We start from the raw sequence: 21143 nt of genomic DNA, 5'->3' as shown, positions 1-21143 counted from the left end.
GCTCTCCATCTATCTGTCTAGCTATGTTTATCTCTGTCTCTGTCTTTTTCTCTGTCTCAGAGACAGCCACTCGTGAACCAACAGGTATTACACATGCCGCAGTTGGCAGTCATCATCATATCTGATCCCTGAGCAAGTGTAAATACGTATTATTTGCCAGTCATGCTTACTATGCATATCTACAAGCACAGTATAGCACTTTGTCTGGATTTTTTGGGTTATTCTAGGTAATTTACACTATGTATAATTGTATTTATGTGTATCTGTGAGACAGATATAGGCAGAAAGACAAAGACAGAGACGGCCAAAGTCAATCAGCCAGCCAGCCAGCCAGTTGGCCAGCCAGCCAGTCAGCCTGCCAGGCTGCTGAACACGTATTACACATTCAAGAATAGTTTCTCTTTACTTAGAGCATAGGTTATAAGACATTCTGGCAGGATGACACTACCAGTGGTACCAAAATTGAAAGGGTGTTGCACAAATGTTGCACATGGGTTATTATCATGGTACAGTGGACCCTCGCCTAACGAACACATTGCATAACGTTAAATTCGCCTAACGATACATTTTAACGCTAACATTTTGCCTCGGCTAACGCTAAAAAACTCGCCTAACGATAATCGTTCTCGGGTACCAATTAATATCGTTAGGTGAGGGTCCACTGTATTTGATAGTTCCTTGACCACTTGTATCTACATCCACCTCAAAGCCACTAAACTTGGGGTCAACATCACTTCCCTCTAAAATGGGAGTGTTAATACTACATGACATCAGTGAATCCTAGGTGTTTGCTGCACTGTTTGCTCTAGCTGGTGCTCAATTGAACTGGTGCTGCCACAAGGTACTAAGTGGTCCCAGATTTTTTTTAATACAGTGGACCCTCGACCAACGATGGCATCAACTAATGATAAAATCGGGCAACGATGCGTTTTTGCATAAAAATATTGGCTCGACCAACGATGAAAAACTCAAGTAAGGACATTCGTCCCGAACGCGTCTGCCTCTCCATCCAGCCTAAGCGCCTCAGCTGCCCTGCCTTCAGCTAGTGTGCCATTGTTTACAAGCCAGAGTGGACGGTTTCACACATACATGCAATATATTTTGTATTATTCCATTGTTTTTAGTGCTTGTAACTGCTAAGCCACCATGGGCCCACAGAAAGCTTCTAGTGCCAACCCTGTCATAAAAAGGCTGAGAAATATTATCGAAATACTATCGTACCACGGTCAGGTGTTGCTGCACCACTGTCAGCTGCTGCTGTACCACGGTCAGCTGCTGCTGTTGTACCACGGTCAGCTGCTGCTGTACCACCGTCAGCTGCTGCTGCTGCACCACTGTCAGCTGCTGCTGTACACCATCAGCTGCTGCTGTCGCTGCACCACTGTCAGCTGCTGCTGTACCACCGTCAGCTGCTGCTGCTGCTGTACCACGGTCAGCTGCCTCCCTGCCTCACTCCCTGGCAAATTTGGAACTTTTTTCTTCCCAAGTGATAGTTCTAACACAGATGGAAGTGTCTGTGGTCAGTGAAGGTGAATTTCATGGTTTTGAAGAATTTGTGACCGAAAGCAATGCCCAGAATACCAGATACAGATAGTGAAAAGGGAAGACAGGGTGGGTGGTGGAGAAGGCAGCTTGGGTGATGGGGAAGGCAGCATGGATAGTGGGGATGATGGTGTGGGTGGGAAAGACAGCATGGGTGGTTGGGAAGACGGTGTACAAGTAAGTTTATTCAGGTATACATGACTATAGTTACACAGATTATCATACATAGCAGCATGTGCAGAGGATAACCCCAAAAAGTTAGACAAAGTGACTTATTTCCAGCATGGGTGGTGGGGAAGGCAGCATGGGTGGTGGGGAAGGCAGTATGGGTGGTGGGGAAGGCAGCGTGGGCTTATGTAAACAAGTTTTGTAAACAATATAATTATAACAATGCTTGTGTTGCATACAACATGTGGATATACAGGTCCACATCCCTTCATCCGAAATTCTGAAATTCGAGAAATTCTGAAAACCGAAGTTTTTTTTGTGGAGTGTGGAGCATCAGTCATCTGTATTACAGCCTTGTGACCAAGGAATTTTACACTCCCATGAAGAGCAAGTATAAAGACTTTTTTAAACTGTATGCTTGCTGCAGTCAACAGAGGAGTAGGAATCCAAGACTCCCTGAAAGAGTTCAGTGTTAAGGATGCCATTTATGCAGTTGTTAATGCTGGGAAGGATGTTGATAAATCAACATCAACAAATGCTTGGCACAGACTTCGGCCTAAAACGATGTTTGATGTAAATGAATCTACAGATGAAGACTTTGAAGGATTTCGTGTCACTGATGAGATGATGATATCAAACCTCGTAACTTATGCCAAAAGTTTATTGGCCGAAAGTGTAAATGAGTTACAGGAAGCTGACATCGAAGAAATGCTAAACATTGACAATGATGCACCTGTTGTGCATTCCATAGAGGTATTTGTAGTCTTTATTTATCCCACTGAGTGTGAGTAATCATACATTTTTGCTACAGTGTTAATGTCTGATTATGGGGTACTTCCCTAGACCCCACCTTCATTCTGAAATTCAAAAAATTCTGAAATTTGAAACACTACTGGCCCCAAGGGTTTCAGATAAAGGGATGTGGACCTGTATACATATTATGCATTTTATTGGTCTCACAGGCCACAAAAGTTACTTGAAAAAATATTAGAAAAAAAAGAAAAAATAGAATAAAAGTAAAAACAATATTACCGAGTTAGCGGCAGTCAACGATGTTGCCATCAACGGTTCACTTTGTCAACTTCACACCTCTATCTCGATAAGTACTGATCACAAAAATATTATTTTTATTTGAAAACATTCAGAAAAATATTCTTAAGATTTTGGTAAGGATTTTTTTTTTTTTTTTTAATATTTTTTGACACAGAGCAAGTTTGTGATCTGGGCTCTCAACAGTAAAAGGGTTAAAGAATTTTGTATACTTTTAAAAAATAAATGAGACAGGTGCGGGAGTTAGTGCGAGTTGGACCTACTTAGTATGGGCAACTAGGCCTCTTTGTAGTGTTCCACAATTCTTATGTTTCTTATGTATAAGTAACAGATGCAAAATATGAATGCATTTGCTGAAAAAAAAAATACTAAAAATAACTTCTGTTTGAATATATTTGCAGTTATTGTAACTAAAGATCAGTGTTTGTACGTCATTAGCAAGTTAGTTCTAAAGTGTCAACAACATAAGTGTGGAACATTGTTAGCTGGAACATCCTAAATCAAGGATCTACTACTATACTGTACTGTATAATGAAATTTGTTCAAAGCTGTTCATATACCTTGGTAAGATAAAATGCTTGACAAATTTTTGATGGGCCATTACAGAGCTCGTGAATTTTGAGAGGTGTTGAACTTTTACGTCTCTGGTTTCGACCGGTCTCCATTTTTGGAAGGCCCTCCAAGGGTTCCAGGGCTCTAATGAGAACACATGACCCATCACCTATTAAGGAAAATCAAATGTTAAATTTGCAAATGGCTTGGGTGACAATACAATGAGCATTAATAGGAAAAGGATTATGGAGTCAAGATCCAACACTGAAAATGAGTTGACTGTTAACCTAAAGATCAGATCCAGTGGACATTTTGATGTTTTCCCACTATTGCTAATATGGAAACATCAATACTTTATCTTTCCTCTAATTATCGATTAAACTTTATTAATAAATACAAAAATCTTTAAGATTAAAAACACAATACCTTAATTACAATAAACTAAAGAAAATGGTAATTATTTTTCAAGGATTAGCCTAAAAATAGAATCATCCTGAAGTAACCAGAGGGTAAACCAATTTACTTTGGCACATCTTTCTCAAAACATACTTTGTTCAAGGTATTGTTAGTATAGGCTACCACAAACAACAGGATCTAGGAATTAATAAATAACTGTCACCATATATAAATGAAATTGTGGGAAATCCACACACTACCCTGGTTAACTATAAAACAGCATTCAAATATATGATAATGATGATGATGATAATAATAATAATAATAATAATAATAATAATAGTTTATTTCTTTGTTAAGGTTACAATGTGTAATTACAATTTTGATTTGCTAAGTACAAAGATAGCCACTATCATGCCGAGGCATTTAGGGCAAACTAATCCTAATACATAGTAACTAATTAAAACTATATAAGATAATATTACATAGTAATTATTACTTAAAACTAAACATAGAATAGTGGTTAGCTGTTTTACAATCTTATTTGGACTTAATAAATCTTATGTATACATACTTAGTACAAAATCTAATTTACAGGGAATTGTGCAGGTGGTAATATTTTATAGAATGGCAGAATTAAAAGCCAGGAGGTCACATGATAAAACTAGCCAGTAAATGTTTGGTTGATTTGGTTAATATTGTGAGATAAGACGATTTTTTTTTTAGCCGAGTCCAAAATTTATAAGGTGTCTGGGGATCCTTGACTTGTTCCAGTAGCGAGTTCCAGATCTTTGAGCCTTTTATGTGCATAGCATTCTTGCATAGTGAGAGTTTTACTCGAGGGATGTTGAAAAGGGCCTTATGCCTTGTATTGCGACTGTGCATGCTGTTGTAACTGTCGAGGAGGAGTTTTACAGTGGAGTTTAAAGTTCTGTACATGTAGTATGCACAATAATAAGAGTGTATGTCTTGTATATTAAGCAAGTTGAGTCTTTTGAAAAGTGGTGGGGTGTGCTGTCTAGCACAGGAGCTGGTTATCACCCACACAGCAGCTTTTTGTTGGATTATTAGGGGTCTAAGGTGGTTGGCTGTGGTTGAGCCCCAAGCACAGATGCCATAAGTGAGGTAAGGATATATTAGAGAGTGGTACAGGGTAAGGAGAGTTGTTTGTGGTACATAGTAGCCTATCTTGGAAAGGATTCCTACTGATTTGGAAATTTTCTTGGCTATGTGATGGGTATGGGACTGAAATTTAAGATTACAGTCAAGGAGAAGACCTAGAAATTTGCCCTGTGTGTGTCTTGATATAGGAGAACCATTTAACAGTATGTCGAGTTGAATATTTGAGGCTCTGTTGCCAAACAGCATGAAGTAAGTTTTTTCTATGTTAAGTGTGAGTTTGTTGGTCATCATCCAAGCATATATCTTCAACAGTTCATTGTTTACAGTGTTTTCAAGCACAGCTGGGTCTGAATGGGAGTAGACATATGTAGTGCCATCTGCGAATAGAACTGGTGTAAGGAGTTGGGATGCATTGGGGAGATCACTGATGTAGATGAGAAAGAGGAGTGCGCCTAGGACACTACCTTGGGGTACTCCTACTGCTACAGGTTGGATAGCAGAGTCGACTCCATTTGCACATACATACTGGCGTCTGTAGTTAAGATAGGATTTTAGGTAATTTGGAGAATGTCCTCTTATGCCATAATGATTCAGTTTGAGGTGCAAGAGATTGTGGTCAACTGTGTCAAACGCTTTTCTTAGGTCGGTAAAGAGCCCCAGGGGATATTCATTCTTATCGAGAGCTGTGTATATTAGGTCAAGCATTTGTATAATAACATCATTCGTGCTTTTTTTTTTGGTCTAAATTCAAACTGGCATGGGTTAAGTATGTTGTTGGATGTAAGGTAAGAGTAAAGTTGCTTGTGTATTATTTTTTCAAATACGTATCTTGGATAGTAAGGGCAAGTTTGATATGGGTCTGTAATTGTTCAAATCAGTTGGATCTCCACCTTGGTGGATCGGGGTGACCCTTGCTGTCTTGAGTATGGATGGGAAGGTTGAGGAAGCTATAGATTTGTTAAACATTGTTGCAATAATGGGCGACAGTTCTGGTGCAGCTTTTTCATATATGAATGGTGGCAAGTTATCTAGATCACCTGATTTGTTTTTTAATGATTTAATGATGAGTGAGACTTCAGTGGGATTAATTGAAGCTAGGAATAGAGTATTTGGGTAGTTGCCAGTGAGGTACTTATTCGGATGGGTATTTGAGCTAGGAATTTGGCTCGCTAGCTTTGATCCTACAGTAGAGAAGAAGACATTAAATTTGTCAACCGTGTCTAAAGGCTGCATGTGAGGTTCATCTGGTTTAGTTAAGTTTAACTCTCTTTTTCCAGTCGGTTTTCTTGAGCCCAAAATTTTGGAGAGTGTTTGCCAGGTACTTTTCATGTCAGCTTTCATTTCACTAAATATTTTCATAATACATTTGCTTTGATTTACATATTAGTTTTGTTAGTATTGATGTGTATCTTTTAGTAAATTCTTTAGTAATTAAGCCTAATCTGAACTGCTTTTCAATTTGGTGTTTTTTATTAATAGATTTGAGGATACTTCTAGTTAGCCATGGGCTGTTTAGCCTTTTCTGTGATCTGTTTCGTTTTGACTGGGCAATGTTTGTTGTAGAGGTTTAAGGTTTTATGTAAAAAAATTTTGATATCTTTATTGATATTATTACTGTCATTTAGCTCTCTCTGCCAATCAATGGCACCTAGAGCTAGTTTTAGGTTGTTTATCGATATCTCATCATGCAGGCGAAATGAAATCTTTGTTTCTTAAGGCAGTTTAGATAAGTTGGTTATGAGAAAGGTAGGATAGTGGTCTGTGGTGTTATCTGTGATTGTAAGTGCTTGTAGTGGGGATATTATATTGGTCCAGATATGGTCGAGTAACGAGGCACTAGTGTCAGAGATTCTTGTTGGCTTTGTTATAGTGGGTAGCAATAAGCTGTTGTTCATAGCATTTGTGAAATCAGCTACTGGAGGGTCGGTTGCTTGGATAAGGTTGATGTTGAAATCTCCTGCTAGTATCAATTATCATGTTTCTAAGGTTATTGCTAAAAGTTTAAGTGTTTGAGTATGGTAGTCTGTAGACTGCACCAACTGCTATAGGTTTCTTAAGTGTTCTTGATGTGAATTTAGCTATTATACATTCACCGTTTTCATCCCGTACATTAGTTGATTTCACACATTCTAGTTCATCAGAGTAATAGATGGCAGTGCCTTCTGATTGGTCGGGCCTACAGTTATGTATGGCTGTGTAACCAGGTATGGTAAGTATGTCTGTCAGATCTTGTCTGAGCCAGGTTTCAGTAAGTATAATGAAAGTTATAGTAGCATTTAGAGACTTAAGTAGTGCAATGAGGTCATCATAGTGTTTACTCAATGATCTAACATTGTACTTGAAGACTGTAATATTCTTGCTGACACTGAGAAGGGTATTAGCCTGACTAGCAGTGTAGTAATGACAATTACTGTTAGGATTATGTGTGTTGTTCAATAAGTGGTTGATATCAGGATCGATACTTACATTCATAAGGGGTACGTAGAGAAATAGCCGTTACAATTATTAAAGAACAAAAAGACAAAATATATGATGTTAAACCACTAACAATTATGAACTTATGATTATTATTATAATAAAAAAGAAGCGCTAAGCCACAAGGGCTATACAGCGCTGCAGGGTAGGGAAGGAAGCGAGGGTATTGGGCGGCAGAAGGGAGGAGGGATGATCAGTAGGTTACAGAAAACAGCGGGGCAGGGGATAGTACGGGGGTAGAGGGTAGCAAGAGATTGAGGTAGAAAGGGCTGAAGGTATCAGAATTTGTGAAGTAAGTCGGTTGTTGTCAAAAAGTCAATGAGAGAGTCCGGATGAAAGGCGAGTCCATCAGTGAGAAGGGAAGGTAAAGAGAGAGCAGCGGAGCGAAGACGGCGACGGAGGTAAATTCTGCATGCTCGTTGATAAAGTGGGCAGTCTAACAGAATGTGGCTAACTGATAATGGAGCCTGGCAATTCTCACAGAGAAGAGCAGGGCGCCTCTCCATGAGATATCCATGAGTAAGACGAGTATGGCCAATGCGAAGACGGGAGAGAGTAGTCTCCCAACCTCGACACTGGTGATAAGAAGACGGCCAGTAACCTATACTCGGTTTAATAGACTGAAGTTTGTTACCGAGCATAGTAGACCAACGTTGTTGCCAACGGGTGTGAAGGTGGGAAGATATTGCAGCAAAATAGTCCGTAAATGGAATACCTCTATATGAAACTGGTAGGTCATGTACTGCTGACCGCGCAGCAGTGTCTGCCTGTTCATTGCCTTGTATGTCAACATGACCAGGGACCCAACAAAAAACAAAATCTTTATGCTTGGTAAAGATGCAGCGTAGCCAAAGTTGGATACGGAGGGCTAAGGGGTGAGGTGTATCAAATTTCTGTATAGCCTGTAAAGCGCTAAGGGAGTCTGAGACAACCACAAATGATGACACAGGCATAGATGCAATACGGATAAGTGCTGTAAGGATGGTATACAATTCAGCAGTAAAAATACTAGCCGAAGATAGTAAATACCCTCGTACGACGCTGTCTGGAAACACTGCTGCGAATCCTACGCCGTCAGAAGACTTAGAGCCATCTGTGTACACAGCAATGGCATGAGAATGAGAGTGGAAGTGGTCAAGAAAAAGAGGGCGGGAAGTGACCATAGACAGTTGGGTTTTCGAGCAAGGGAGAGAGAAAGAACAGACTCGAACAGCTGGAACTTCCCAGGGGGGTAGGGAAAAGTGAGATGCTACATGAACATAGAAAGGTGGTAATTGAAGAGAAGACAAGAGCAAATGAAGGCGAAGAGAGAAGGGACGGAGTAAACAGGGGCGGTGAACAAATAAAGAATGTCTACTAATATCAGTGACCATTCTATAAATGGAAGGATTGCGGAGATCATAAGAGCGTACATAGTAGCGAAGGCAATGGGCATCACGGCGATCGGATAAGGATGGAACGTTAGCTTCTGCATAGAGGCTCTCAACAGGGGAAGAGCGAAAAGCACCAAGGAATAAACGTAATCCTTGGTGATGAATAGGGTTAAGGCAAGAGAGAGTAGCAGGAGATGCTGCTGAATAGATCTGGTCACCATAATCAAGTTTCGATAAAATGAGGGTGGAATGTAGGCGAAGGAGGGTGCGACGATCAGCTCCCCATGAAAGATGAGCAAGGGTTTTAACCCTTTGACTGTCGCGGTCGTATATGTACGTCATAGGAGATACCGTGTTTGACGTATCTATACGCATAAATTCTAGCGGCTTCAAATCAAGCAGGAGAAAGCTGGTAGGCCCACATGTGAGAGAATGGGTCTCCATGGTCAGTGTGCACCATATAAAAAAAATCGGGGAGCCAGTGGTGCATTGTGGGAATACCATTTCAGTCGTCCTTTTTCAGCATGTCTAGCGGTAAGAAATATGTGACTTCCCATCAAATCTGGGACTCTTCTCTTCCCAAGTGATGCTCTAACACGATGGAAGTGTCAATGAAGATCAATTTCATGATTTCGAGGAGTTTGAGACCAAAAGCAATGGAGGAGGAGGAAGAGGAGGAGGAGGAAGAGGAGGAGGAAGAAGAGGAGGAGGAAGAAGAGGAGGAGGAAGGAAGGAGGAAGAGGAAGGAAGGAGGAAGAGGAAGAAGGAGGGAGGAAGGAGGGAGGAGGAAGAAGGAGGGAGGAGGTGGGAGGGAGGAGGAGGAAGGAGGGAGGGAGGAGGAAGGAGGGAGGGAGGAGGAGGAAGGTGGAAGGAGGAGGAAGGTGGAAGGAGGAGGAAGAAGAAGAATAAGAAGAATAATAATAATAATACCTAATACCTAATAATAATAATATGTAATAATATGTTCCCTTGAGGCATGAAAACAGTTCACCCCATGACAGTGACAAGATAAGGGGAGATAACATCTGATAAGAGCTGACCTTTGATGAGGGTAAACGAGGGTGGAGGGAGGGGGGCAGCTGTCCATCTGTCCATCTGTCAAGAGCCAGGAGGAGGAGGAGGAGGAGGAGGAGGAGGAGAAGGAGAAGGAGAAGAAGGAGGAGAAGAAGAAGAAGGAGGAGAAGAAGAAGAAGGAGGAGAAGAAGAAGAAGGAGGAGAAGAAGAAGGAGGAGAAGAAGAAGGAGGAGGAGAAGAAGAAGAAGGAGGAGAAGAAGAAGGAGGAGAAGAAGAAGAAGGAGGAGAAGAAGAAGAAGGAGGAGAAGAAGAAGAAGGAGGAGAAGAAGAAGGAGGAGAAGAAGAAGAAGGAGGAGGAGAAGGAGGAGAAGAAGAAGGAGGAGAAGAAGAAGGAGGAGAAGAAGGAGGAGGAGAAGAAGAAGAAGAAGAAGACGATGACGACGACGACGACGAAGAAGAACAAACATTTGTCTGTCTGTCTATTTGTCTGTCTGCCAAACTCCCTGTCTATCCGTCTAGCTCTGTCTCAGAGAGAGCCACAAGACTGTGTCATCATCACCTTTACTCACATCTTCAAGCAGAGTATAGCACTTTGTCTGGATTTTTTGGGTTATCCTAGGTAATTTACACTATGTATAGTTGTATTTATGTGTACCTGTGAGACAGAGATAGACAGAGAGAGAGAAAGAGAGACAGATTGAAAGAGATAGAATGAGGGAGAAAGATAATTAGATAGAATGGAGGGGGAAGCAGCATCCGACCCCATTGTTTTGACAGGCGGTAGGGGCAGTGACTAATGAGACAATATGTCATTTTGACAGCTGCCCACTCCTGACTCAAAACAATTATAAGCCACACACTCGCACACAAGACAAGCTTGCTGAAGGGTGATAATAGCAGTTTTATGAAAGTATCTAGTGACTATATATGTGTATATATATTATAGAAACCAGAAGCAAGAAGGGAAGGCAGGAATGAAGGAAGGACTAGATGAAAGGAAGGAAAAAAGTAATGAAGGACAGATGAAGGAATGTAGGAAGAGAGGTGGAATGCCCTCCAGGTAGCCTCCAGGAAGGAAAGGAATGAAGGAAATTAGGAAGGAAGGATGACCCACGACCATTTACCTAGGATAGCTACATAACACAACTGCCTGCTAATACTTTGAAGAAAACTGCTCAGACGAGGTGTTTTGTCTTTGCACATAAAAAAAAAATTCAACAAAAATGCACACACACTGATTTTATGTGTGAGAGTGTAAAACACCATTGTGTATGAAACCATGTTTTATGTGTGAGAGTGTAAAACACTACTGTGTATGACACCATGTTTTATGTGTAAGAGTGTAAAACACCACTGTGTATGACACCATGTTTCACAGAGTTCCACAAGCTACAGAACTTCTAGGAGTATGTTCAGTGACTGTATATTGGTATATTATAGAACAATAGTAATAAAAAATTTTTTGTATTGTTTGTTTTTGTAAACAAGTTTTGTAAACAATATATTGATAATTATGTTTGTGCGCTTATTGTGTTGTATACAACGAGTGTATATATGTACATTGCACCTTACTTTGGTCTCACAGGCCACATAAGTTATGTAAAAAAATAAAATAGTGAAAAAAACAACAAACCTTCAAATACAAGTAAACCAAAGTTTACCGGGTGAGCGGCAGTCGCCGCTGTTGCCATACGTGGCTCATTTTCTGCAAACTTCATGCCTCTATATCTCGGTAAGTACTGATGGGAAAAAATTTTTTTTTGGGACTAAAACAATCAGAAAAATAATCTTAACATTTTCATAAGAAAAAATAATTTTTTTTTTTTCGAATATTTTGCGACACCAGGAGCAACTTCAGGATTGGGCCCTTCGACAGTCAAAGGGTTAAGAAGGTTCAGCCGGCTGTGACAAGTTGCCTTCAGAGAGGTAATGTGATGTTTCCAGGATAACATACGGTCAAAGAGGAGGCCCAGAAACTTGACTATCACGTTCAGGGATACGGGAGTCATAGAGGTACAAAGGATGATCGGAGATGACAGAGCGTCTAGTGAAAGTATTTTGGTGGGTTTTAGTGCTGGAAAATTTAAACCCATGTGTGGTGGCCCAATTGGAAACACGGTCGACCGCATGTTGGAAAGAAACTGTAATGAGGTGACAGTCAGCACCTGCACAGGCAATAGCAAAGTCATCAACATAGAGTGATGACCAAATATTTGATGGAAGACTGGAGGCCAAATCATTAATAGCAAGGAGAAAAAGTGTTGTGCTCAGAACACATCCCTGGGGGACACCTTCAGCTTGGATAAAGTCCGGGGAGAGCACATTATTAACCCGAACACGGAAATGTCTATCAGTTAAAAAGTTCTTAAGGAAGGATGGTAGATTGCCTCGGAGGCCTGAGGAGTGGGCTTGGGCCAAAATATTATACCTCCAAGCTGTGTCATATGCCTTCTCAAGGTCAAAAAATATGGCAATAACTGAGTGGGTATTCGCAAAGGCATTAAGAACATACGTATCCAAGCGTAGTAAGGGGTCTATGATAGAACGTCCCTTGCGAAAGCCATATTGATGAGTGGAGAGACTGTTGCGTGTCTCCAAATACCACACTAAACGTCTATTTACCAGGCATTCCATCACTTTGCAAACTGCACTGGTAAGAGCAATGGGATGATAGTGGGAGGCTTCATGTCCCGTAGTGCCTGGTTTGCGGAAAGGGAGAACAATGACAGATTTCCACAGCTGTGGAAGAACTCCTTGTGACCAAATAAGATTGAAAAGGCATAATAGGACTGCAAGGGCTGACTGATTTAAATGTTGTAGCATACGAATATGAATGTCATCGGGCCCAGCTGTCGATGATCGGCAAGCTGAGAGTGTTGCCTCCAGTTCTTGAAGTGTAAAAGGCACATTATACTGTTCTTCTCTGAGAGAAGAAAAGTCCAAGGGTGCAACCTCTCTGGCAGACTTTGAGGAAAGAAACAAGGGGCATAGATGGAGCCCCTGAGAAATACGGACCAGATGATTGCCAATTTCATTGGGAACATCTAGTGGGTTTGCTATATCAATACCGGCAACCCGCAGAACAGGAGCCGGGTCAGGAGAATATTTACCACTCAGTTTTCGTACTTTTTTCCAGACTGCACTCATAGAGGAAGCAGAGGTGATGGTGGAGACAATCTCGCCAGCAAGTGCGTTTAGCGTCATGGATGACACAGCGAGCGATCGCACGCTTCTGCTTAAAATCAAGAAGTCTCTCCGTGGTTCTATTGTACCGGTACCTGCCCCATGCAGTACGTTTCAAACGTACTGCACGAGCACAAGCAGGAGACCACCAAGGCACGCATTTCTGAAAATGCCTGCCCGAAGTTTGAGGTATAGAATGAGAAGCTGCAGTTAAAACGGAGGACGAGAAGAGGTGTAAAAGCTCATCAAAGGAGGACGAAGAAGGAACCTCACTAAAAACAGTTAGTTGTGAGTAAAGGTTCCAATTTGCCTGATCAAATTGCCAGCGTGGGATATGAAGAGGTGGTGAATATGAAGGGGAAGTAAGAATGATTGGGAAATGATCGCTGTCATGTAAATCCGGGAGAACAGACCAGGTGAAGTCTAATGCGGCGGAGGAAGAGCAGACAGAGATCGATGCAAGAGAGAGTGCGAGTTCGAGGATCAAAATGGGTGTGAGTACCTGTATTTAAAACATGGAGGGGGTGGGTGGCAAGAAAAGCCTCTAACTGAATGCCACGGGAATCACAGTGAGACCCCCCCAGAGGAAATGATGGGCATTAAAATCGCCAAGTAACAGAATCGGTGGTGGTAATGACGAAACAAGAAAGGCAATATCCGGAATAGATAATGCCCGAGAAGGAGAGAGATATGAAGAACAGAGCGTATACCACCTATGTAAGTGGATACGGGCTGCTGTGTAATGCAGAGAAGTACGAACAAATAGCTGATGGTACGAAATATCAGTGCGTAGAAGAAGGGCACTTTCATTAAAGGTCCCATCAGGAAAAGGATCTGAAGAATACAATAAATTATAGCCTGAGATGGGAGAGATAACAGCAGAGTGTAATTTTGGTTCCTGTAAGCAAACACCAACATGGGAAAACTGGGAGAGTAACATCTGAAGCTCATCCCGATTACCCCTGAGGCCGCGTATATTCCACTGAAAATAGGCCATGACTGGCAATTATAAAGATACTTGAAATCTGCAGGTAAGGGTTCCTACAGACTAGAGGGGTTAGAAAAGTCCACATGCGGAGGCAGCGAAAAACGTTCAACCAGCGACGGAACGGTGCGCTGTGAAGAAAGGAGTTGCACAGATGGAGGAGAGGAGAGAGAAGGAACAGAGGGTGGATCAGTGTCCACTGATGGTTTGGTCTCTGCAATATATTCAGAGATTGCTTCAAGTGTTTCGGAATTCAGAGACGTCGTATGGGAGACGATATTGGAGATGGTAGGGGAAGGATGAGTAAAGATTGGAACTGTAATGGACTGTACCAAGGTAGGGGGAAGGGGCGAAAGGGTGGAGGGAACTGAAGAAGAAGCATGGAAGGGGACAGAAGAGGCAGAAACCTGGGAGGCGGCAGAAGAGGAAGAAACTTGGGAGGGAACAGGGGAGGTAGGTATAGTACGAGGAGGAGGGTGAACCTCTACACTTGTAACAGAGCCAGTGAGAGGGGAAGAACCCGGTACAGAGACAGGGAAGGTAAAATGAGGAGGTGGAAGAAGGGAAGGAGGGGTTAAAGGACCTTTTTTTGACTTCTGAGAAGTAGAGGGACGATTGGGAGGAGGTGTCGTATGAGGTCTCGTCAATACTGAAGCTTGTGAGGGAGAACACGAAGAAGTGAGAACAGACTGAGGCGTTGAAGTAGGGATGTCTGAGCCTTGGACAGCAAAAGAATTAGATACAGGAGTGACTATGGGAGAGGTAACCACAGAGGAGGTTGCAGAAGATGGGACCCCAGAAGTGGGGGGACACTTTGAAACACGGGAATAAGAAACACGAGGTAGTCTCCCTTGGAGGCGGAGATGAGAAACTGCCATGGCATAAGGGAGACCTTCTGCCTCTTTGAGGTAACGGATTTCCTGCTCATTTAAGTAGACTTGGCAACGGCGAGAGTACGAAGGGCGAGCCTCATGACAATTAACCCTTTGACTGTCGCGGCCGTATATATATGTCTTACGAGGTGCCGTGTTTGACGTATATATACTCATATATGATGTAGGGCGAAATGACAGTAGTTTGTTGGATTATGTATTGGTAGATAAAAGACTGCTGAGTAGACTTCAGGATGTACATGTTTATAGAGGGGCCACAGATATATCAGATCACTTTCTAGTTGTAGCTACACTGAGAGTAAAAGGTAGATGGAATACAAGGAGAATAGAAGCATCAGGGAAGAGAGAGGTGAAGGTTTATAAACTAAAAGAGGAGGCAGTTAGGGTAAGATATAAACAGCTATTGGAGGATAGATGGGCAAATGAGAGCATAGGCAATGGGGTCGAAGAGGTATGGGGTAGGATTAAAAATGTAGTGTTAGAGTGTTCAGCAGAAGTTTGTGGTTACAGGAAAGTGGGTGCAGGAGGGAAGAGGAGCGATTGGTGGAATGATGATGTAAAGAGAGTAGTAAGGGAGAAAAAGTTAGCATATGAGAAGTTTTTACAAAGTAGAAGTGATGCAAGGAGGGAAGAGTATATGGAGAAAAAGAGAGAGGTTAAGAGAGTGGTGAAGCAATGTAAAAAGAGAGCAAATGAGAGAGTGGGTGAGATGTTATCAACAAATTTTGTTGAAAATAAGAAAAAGTTTTGGAGTGAGATTAACAAGTTAAGAAAGCCTAGAGAACAAATGGATTTGTCAGTTAAAAATAGGAGAGGAGAGTTATTAAATGGAGAGTTAGAGGTATTGGGAAGATGGAGGGAATATTTTGAGGAATTGTTAAAGGTTGATGAAGATAGGGAAGCTGTGATTTCGTGTATAGGGCAAGGAGGAATAACATCTTGTAGGAGTGAGGAAGAGCCAGTTGTGAGTGTGGGGGAAGTTCGTGAGGCAGTAGGTAAAATGAAAGGGGGTAAGGCAGCCGGGATTGATGGGATAAAGATAGAAATGTTAAAAGCAAGTGGGGATATAGTTTTGGAGTGGTTGGTGCAATTATTTAATAAATGTATGGAAGAGGGTAAGGTACCTAGGGATTGGCAGAGAGCATGCATAGTTCCTTTGTATAAAGGCAAAGGGGATAAAAGAGAGTGCAAAAATTATAGGGGGATAAGTCTGTTGAGTGTACCTGGTAAAGTGTATGGTAGAGTTATAATTGAAAGAATTAAGAGTAAGATGGAGAATAGGATAGCAGATGAACAAGGAGGCTTTAGGAAAGGTAGGGGGTGTGTGGACCAGGTGTTTACAGTGAAACATATAAGTGAACAGTATTTAGATAAGGCTAAAGAGGTCTTTGTGGCATTTATGGATTTGGAAAAGGCGTATGACAGAGTGGATAGGGGGGCAATGTGGCAGATGTTGCAAGTGTATGGTGTAGGAGGTAGGTTACTGAAAGCAGTGAAGAGTTTTTACGAGGATAGTGAGGCTCAAGTCAGTATGTAGGAAAGAGGGAAATTTTTTCCCAGTAAAAGTAGGCCTTAGACAAGGATGTGTGATGTCACCGTGGTTGTTTAATATATTTATAGATGGGGTTGTAAGAGAAGTAAATGCGAGGGTCTTGGCAAGAGGCGTGGAGTTAAAAGATAAAGAATCACACACAAAGTGGGAGTTGTCACAGCTGCTCTTTGCTGATGACACTGTGCTCTTGGGAGATTCTGAAGAGAAGTTGCAGAGATTGGTGGATGAATTTGGTAGGGTGTGCAAAAGAAGAAAATTAAAGGTGAATACAGGAAAGAGTAAGGTTATGAGGATAACAAAAAGATTAGGTGATGAAAGATTGAATATCAGATTGGAGGGAGAGAGTATGGAGGAGGTGAACGTATTCAGATATTTGGGAGTGGACGTGTCAGCGGATGGGTCTATGAAAGATGAGGTGAATCATAGAATTGATGAGGGAAAAAGAGTGAGTGGTGCACTTAGGAGTCTGTGGAGACAAAGAACTTTGTCCTTGGAGGCAAAGAGGGGAATGTATGAGAGTATAGTTTTACCAACGCTCTTATATGGGTGTGAAGCGTGGGTGATGAATGTTGCAGCGAGGAGAAGGCTGGAGGCAGTGGAGATGTCATGTCTGAGGGCAATGTGTGGTGTGAATATAATGCAGAGAATTCGTAGTTTGGAAGTTAGGAGGAGGTGCGGGATTACCAAAACTGTTGTCCAGAGGGCTGAGGAAGGGTTGTTGAGGTGGTTCGGACATGTAGAGAGAATGGAGCGAAACAGAATGACTTCAAGAGTGTATCAGTCTGTAGTGGAAGGAAGGCGGGGTAGGGGTCGGCCTAGGAAAGGTTGGAGGGAGGGGGTAAAGGAGGTTTTGTGTGCGAGGGGCTTGGACTTCCAGCAGGCATGCATGAGCGTGTTCGATAGGAGTGAATGGAGACAAATGGTTTTTAATACTTGACGTGCTGTTGGAGTGTGAGCAAAGTAACATTTATGAAGGGATTCAGGGAAACCGGCAGGCCGGACTTGAGTCCTGGAGATGGGAAGTACAGTGCCTGCACTCTGAAGGAGGGGTGTTAATGTTGCAGTTTAAAAACTGTAGTGTAAAGCACCCTTCTGGCAAGACAGTGATGGAGTGAATGATGGTGAAAGTTTTTCTTTTTCGGGCCACCCTGCCTTGGTGGGAATCGGCCAGTGTGATAATAAAATAATAAAAAAAAAAAAAATACTCATAAATTCTAGCGGCTTGAAATCAAGCAGGAGAAAGCTGGTAGGCCCACATGTGAGAGAATGGGTCTGTGTGGTCAGTGTGCACCACATAAAAAAAATCCTGGAGCACGCAGTGCATAATGAGAAAAAAAAAACTCCGACCGTTTTTTTTAATTAAAATGCCGACTTTGTGGTCTATTTTCGTATAGTATTTATGGTTGTATTCTCGTTTTCTTGGTTTCATTTGATAGAATGGAAAACATATTATAGAAATAGAGGTGATTTTGATTGATTATACTATAAAAAGAACCTAGAAATGGAGCTCAAAGTTGGGGAAATGTTTGATTTTTGCCAATGTTCAAAAGTAAACAAATGATGCCATTGTCCAATAAATGTCCAACTAGCCATTCTAATATGCAGTCATGAATGGGTTGATGTTATTTATACAATTATTACAGCATTGCAGTAGTCTGCATAATAGTAAGTCTTCTATTTTTTGTTTGAATAAAAATTCAAAATAGAAAGCAAGAATAATATTAGAGGGGCCTGGAGACATGACTGATGAGCAAAGAAAATGTTATTTTAGAGCCAGGAATGTCTGCATTGTTCATTCTGGACCTTATTTTGAAATTGTCATATTTTTAAATTTTCGTGAAATTGGCCAAATTGCAAATTTCTGACCACATTATTAGGTAGTTGAAATCGGTAAATGGGCAGTTTCGTGTACTCAATCGATAGAAAAAATGGAGTTCTAAAGAAATAGCTATGAGTTTGGGCGACTGGAATAATGGAATTAGCTGAAAATAGGGCTCAAAGTGGGTGAAATCACCGATTTGTAAATATCGCCGAGGTCGCTAACTTCGCGAGAGCATAATTCCGTCAGTTTTCCATCAAATTTCGTTTTTTTGGTGTCATTACAATCGGGAAAAGATTCTCTATCATTTCATAAGAAAAAATAATTTTTTTTTTTTTTTTAAATTTTGCGACACCAGGAGACACCTCAGGATTGGGGGTTGCGACAGTCAAAGGGTTAAGGCAAGAGGGAGGTCGATTGCAAGATGTATTAGAATGGTCATCGGCACCACAGACTGGGCATTCGGCTATGGATCTGCAATATTTCGCTGGATGGCCAAATCGCCAGCAATTTCTACACTGTTTCGGTGTAGGGATCACCTTTCGAACTTGTAACCTATGTCCTGCTACATAAACTGAGGATGGGAGTTCACGGCTGTCAAAAGTTAAACGAGCCACATTGCTAGGGTATCGTCTCCGCCTGCGGGCAGGAAGAACGTAAGTATCTACCTTGAGGATTGGGAGATCTTGGAGTTCCAGCTGTTCAAGAATGTCATTGCCACATGTTTGGAAATTTTGTTGAACTATGGTATGGGGCAGAATGACGGTACCACTACAAGAATTGTGGGAATGATGTTTTTCAATAGTGACAGGAACAGTATCTATATGGGAAAGAAGAGAAAGATCATGAGCTTGGGTAGCATTCTGTACAGCGATGATGCGCGTACCGCTCTTAAGAGCATGAAAATAAATATCTTTACCAACATGGCATAGGAGTACCTTGCCAATACTGTGGTCGGAAAGATAGGCAGTAGAGGAAGTCGGTCATAAAGTGAAGAATTTAGTCCATTGTGCAGTCTGAAACTGAGCGTGGAAAGGGAGTGCAGGACGTGTCGATCTTTTCTGAGAAGAACGAGAAGGTGGAGAAGTATCATCAGCAGGTAATTGTCGTTGGCGTTTAGGCGTGGGACCAGAGTTGGTCCGATGTGGAATGGGCCAGCGATTCGAAAATTGCCGCACCGTAGAGGGAGAGGCCGGAAGCATAGTCAAAGGAGAGCGGAGGTCAGATAAATCAAAGGAGTCAGTCGAGACCTCAGTACCTGAAGCGGGTGAGGAAACAGCACCGGCAAGAGGTACAGAGGCATGAGGAGTGTTCGAAGAGTGGTCCAAAGACGAGGCGGGGTCAGAACGGTAATGACACTGGTAATGGTAATGACACTAAAAGTTTGAAATTTGATGGAAAATTTATGGAATTACACTCTCGTGAAGTTAGCAGTCTCAGTGATATATACGCATCGGCAATTTCACCCACTTTGAGCCATATTTTCGGCCAATTCCATTGTTCCAGTCGACCAAACCCATAGCTATTTCTATAGAACTATTTGTTCTATTGATTGAGTACAAGAAACTGCCCATTTATCAATGTCAATTACCCAATAAAGTGGTCAGAAATTGGCAATTTGGCCAATTTAATGCAAATGTGCAAATTTCAAAATAGGGTCCGGAATAAGCAATGCAGTCAGTGGTCACCTGCGGTCACACCTGCCTAAGCTCTTGGGAGTTAGCGTGGGCTGTTACCAAGCACCATGGCTTGTTGTAGTGTTTTAGAATCTCAGGTTAAAGTGTTGAAGGAGATTCTACTTCTTCAGGAGGAAAATAGGAGGCTGAAGCTTCGCATAGATGAGTTTGGGAGCGAGTGTGAGAAGGATTTAGCTGGTAAGGAAGGAATGGTCACCAGCAGTGATAGTGGCAGCCGGTTTAAGTGGCAAGTGGTTCACAGTTCAGGAAGAAGGAAGATGAGGAGAGTTAATAGAAAAGATGTGAAGGTAGGAAATCGATTCTCTGTTCTCCAAGACGAGTGTACTTCAGTGGTTAGTGAGGTTGAAGGTACCACTGATTCCCCTGCTAATCAAGGTAAGAATATTTTAATAGTAGGCGATTCTCAGGTAAGATATATGGACCGTGCATTTTGTAACAGACACAGAAAGGTCAGACAGAGTGTGTGTCTTCCTGGAGCTGGTGACATAGTCAGCAGCTTGGATAATATTATGGCAGTTAATGGGAAAAAGCCCATTATCTGTCTTAGTGCTGGGGGTAATGACATTGGGAAGGGCAGGAGAGAGGAGCTGCTGGATAAGTACAGGTCAGCCATAGAAGTAGTTAGGTCTAAGGGAGGGATCCCAGTCATATGTAGCATCTTGCCTAGAAAGGGAGTGGGCAATGAATGGATGTCTAGGGAAACTGGTACAAATTGCTGGCTAGACAGGTACTGCAAGGAACTTGCAATCCCATTCACTGATAACTGGGACGTATTCTTTGGCAAACGTGATATATATGCAAGGGATGGGGTTCATCTCTCTGGGGATGGAGTGGTTGCATTAGCCAATTCACTCGAGAGGGTAATTGATGACTTGTCTAGGAATTTAAACTGATAGATTATAGAGGTATGGGTGTTTGTGGGAAACAATCAGGCTGCAGCATTAGGGTTAAAAACAGCAGTTATTACCGGGATACCTCAGGGATATGTTTAAAAGACAATATTCAAAATAAAGTTGCTAGTAATGGCAAATCAACTGATCAACAAACAGAGAGGGATAGTAGAGGGCAACGAGTAACTAGCTCCCTTAAGATTTACTATACAAATAGTAGGAGTCTAAGAAATAAGACAGATGAGCTAAGATTACTTGCAAGTGTAGGTAATATAGATATTATTGGTATAACAGAGACCTGGTTCAACCTGAAAGATAGAGAAATGCCTTCTGAATGCAACATACAGGGTTATAAACTATTCCACACTGATAGGGTCAACAGGAAGGGTGGTGGTGTGGCAATGTATGTCAGAGAAAATTTAAATTGTTGTC

At 41.8% G+C, this 21143-nt stretch overlaps 1 protein-coding gene across 3 annotated transcripts in view; it reads right to left on the bottom strand.

Moving 5' to 3' along the window:
* LOC138852518 (putative 3-methyladenine DNA glycosylase) overlaps window positions 1-21143 on the bottom strand; it is a 78881-nt gene that overhangs the window by 10867 nt on the left and 46871 nt on the right. For all 3 annotated transcript variants that reach the window (XM_070083788.1, XM_070083778.1, XM_070083793.1), the window contains exon 4: window positions 3321-3481. In XM_070083788.1, the coding sequence (XP_069939889.1) occupies window positions 3321-3481 (161 nt within the window). The remainder of the gene's footprint in view (window positions 1-3320; window positions 3482-21143) is intronic.

This window comes from Cherax quadricarinatus, chromosome 1 (genome assembly GCF_038502225.1).
Source record: "Cherax quadricarinatus isolate ZL_2023a chromosome 1, ASM3850222v1, whole genome shotgun sequence".
NCBI lineage: Eukaryota > Metazoa > Arthropoda > Malacostraca > Decapoda > Parastacidae > Cherax > Cherax quadricarinatus.
The sequence above is the reverse complement of the archived record's forward strand: the minus strand, read 5'-3'. Positions and strand labels throughout refer to the sequence as shown.